The 2,455-nt window shown below is 56.3% G+C and overlaps 1 protein-coding gene across 3 annotated transcripts in view; it reads left to right on the forward strand.

The window, feature by feature from the left end:
* The window catches only part of CCR6 (C-C motif chemokine receptor 6), a 14,449-nt gene extending 12,344 nt beyond the window's left edge, over nt 1-2,105 (forward strand). For all 3 annotated transcript variants that reach the window (XM_011377468.2, XM_011377467.2, XM_023521718.1), the window contains 2 exons: nt 471-573; nt 677-2,105. In XM_011377468.2, the coding sequence (XP_011375770.1) occupies nt 565-573; nt 677-1,783 (1,116 nt within the window). In that variant the 5' untranslated portion in view covers nt 471-564 and the 3' untranslated portion in view covers nt 1,784-2,105. The remainder of the gene's footprint in view (nt 1-470; nt 574-676) is intronic.
* The last annotated feature ends 350 nt before the right edge of the window (nt 2,106-2,455 follow it).

Here is a 2,455-nt window from a genome sequence, read left to right on the forward strand (position 1 = left end):
AGGCTAGGACTACACATTATAAATATTTTGGACCTATCCTCACCTCTATACATTTTGTTCAGAGGAGTCTTGTTGGATGTACTTGAATTTTGCAGGAAGATTTTTGTGCGGATCAAAAAATTTGAGGTTGTGCTGACATCACCCTGGTCTACACTGTAGATCCAATGTCAGCAAGTTACAGCCGGGGACCACCAAGCCCGGCCGCGCCCATTCGCATGTGTCATCGTCTGTGGCCGTCCTCAGATGTCGAGGGCAGATCTGCAGGACGGTGCGAGCTGCAGGGACTAAAGGATTGAGCGTCTGGCCCTCTGCAGAGAGAGGTCGCTGACCTGCGTTCTGAATGAATACTTTTAGGTAGAAAACATGCCGTGCTCTTTGCTCGGATGCGGTTACACGTGGTCCCATCGGTTCCCTGGCCGACCGAGAATGTGCGTCTTAACCGCTCTGATTTCGCTTCCTTTCTTCCTTAGATCCACTGCTCCCCGGTCCTCTCTGCTGCCGCCGGATTCTGACGTCCATTCCCCTTTGGACCGGGCCCGAACTCCTCCCGGGCCAGGCTGCACGATGAGTATGGTGAGTGTCTGTGTCGTTCCGGCCGGGAACACACACACGTTCGCTTGATTGTGGCTACTTGAGAATTGCTCGACGGCTAACTCGACCTTCGTCCATTTTCCAGGAGCTGATGAATTCCAGCGTCAGCTACTTAAATGATAACTATTCCGAGCTGGATTACCCCACCATCGACTACGACAGCCTGGTCTGCAGCCTGCAGGAGGTCCGGGCCTTCTCCAGGCTCTTCGTGCCCATCGCTTACTCCTTGATCTGCGTCTTCGGCCTCCTGGGCAACATTTTGGTGGTGGTCACCTTCGCGTTGTATAAGAGAGCCAAGTCCATGACCGACGTGTACCTGCTGAACATGGCCATCGCGGACATTCTGTTCGTCCTCACGCTTCCGTTCTGGGCCGTCAGCCACGCCACGGGCAGCTGGGTTTTCAGCAACGCCATGTGCAAGCTGACAAAGGGCGTCTACACCATCAACTTCACCTGCGGGATGCTGCTCCTGGCGTGCGTCAGCCTGGACCGCTACGTGGCCATCGTGCAGGCGACCAAGTCCTTCCGCCTGCGTGCCAGGACGCTGGCACACCGCAGAGCCGTCTGCCTCGCCGTGTGGGCGCTGTCCGTGCTCATCTCCAGCTCGACCTTCGCGTTCAACCAGAAGTACGCCCTGCAGGGCGGCGACGTCTGCGAGCCCAGGTTCCACCCGGCCGCCGACCCCCTCCCCTGGAAGCTGCTGGTGCTGGGGCTGCAGCTGCTCTTCGGCTTCTTCGTCCCGCTGGTGTTCATGGTGTTCTGCTACGTGTTCATCGTCAGGACCCTGGTGCAGGCGCAGAACTCCAAGCGGCACAAGGCCATCCGCGTGATCATCGCGGTGGTGCTCGTGTTCCTGGCTTGTCAGATCCCGCATAATGTGGTGCTCCTGGTGACCGCTGCGAATTTGGGGAAAGTGAACCGATCCTGCAACGCGGAAAAGCTGATCGGCTACGCCAAGAACCTGACCGAGGTCCTGGCCTTCCTGCACTGCTGCCTCAACCCCGTGCTCTACGCGTTCATCGGCCAGAGGTTCAGAAAGTACTTTCTGAAGATCATGAAGGACCTGTGGTGCGTGAGAAGGAAGCAGAAGTCTCCCGGCTTCTCCTGCTCCAGGCTCTACTCGGAAACCTTCATCTCCAGGCAGAACAGTGAGACCGTGGACAATGACAACCCGTCCTCCTTCACTATGTGACACTCCCCACTGAGCAAAGTCCCCCCTGCCCCGCAGCGCAGGACGGCACTGCCCTCGGGCTGGTGCGGGGCCGGCCCTGGTCCGCCCTGGCCTGCAGCGTCCCCGTTCCCCGTGACTGCAGCACGTTACGGCTGGCAGCCCCAAACAGGCTCTGGGAAGGGCTGAATTAAGAAAATCGTTTAGAAATATGAACATTTTCACAAATATTCAGGAAGCAATTATAGGCCCCGATCTCTTCTGGGCATAGCAAAAAGTCACACGGGTTGAAAAGCTAAACAGAAACAAAACAAAACAAAACAAAACAGAAAACAAACAAAAAAACCCTCAAATGAAAACCAAAAACCCTCCTGCAACCCATTTCAGGCAAATGGTTAACATTTTATCCGCCAGAACGTTTGCTGTTGCTGTTTGCAGGCAGCTCGTGGACTGGCTTCAGCTGTCGCTCATCCCTTTGACACAGCGAGCGTGAACCGGCAGGAAAAGCAGCAGGAAGAGTGCAGGAAAGGCTGTGTGGAAGGACAGCGAAGGTGGCTGGAAGCGTTAGTGACAGCTGTCACCACGGCTGAGGCACTTCCGGCCCAATGGCCGTCGACGACGTGCTGGATTCCTCTGCAGTCGTTAATTCCCTGGAGTCCCATCAGACAGAGGTGACGGCGCACACCGGGCACACAC

This window comes from Pteropus vampyrus, unplaced genomic scaffold, assembly GCF_000151845.1.
Source record: "Pteropus vampyrus isolate Shadow unplaced genomic scaffold, Pvam_2.0 Scaffold312, whole genome shotgun sequence".
NCBI lineage: Eukaryota > Metazoa > Chordata > Mammalia > Chiroptera > Pteropodidae > Pteropus > Pteropus vampyrus.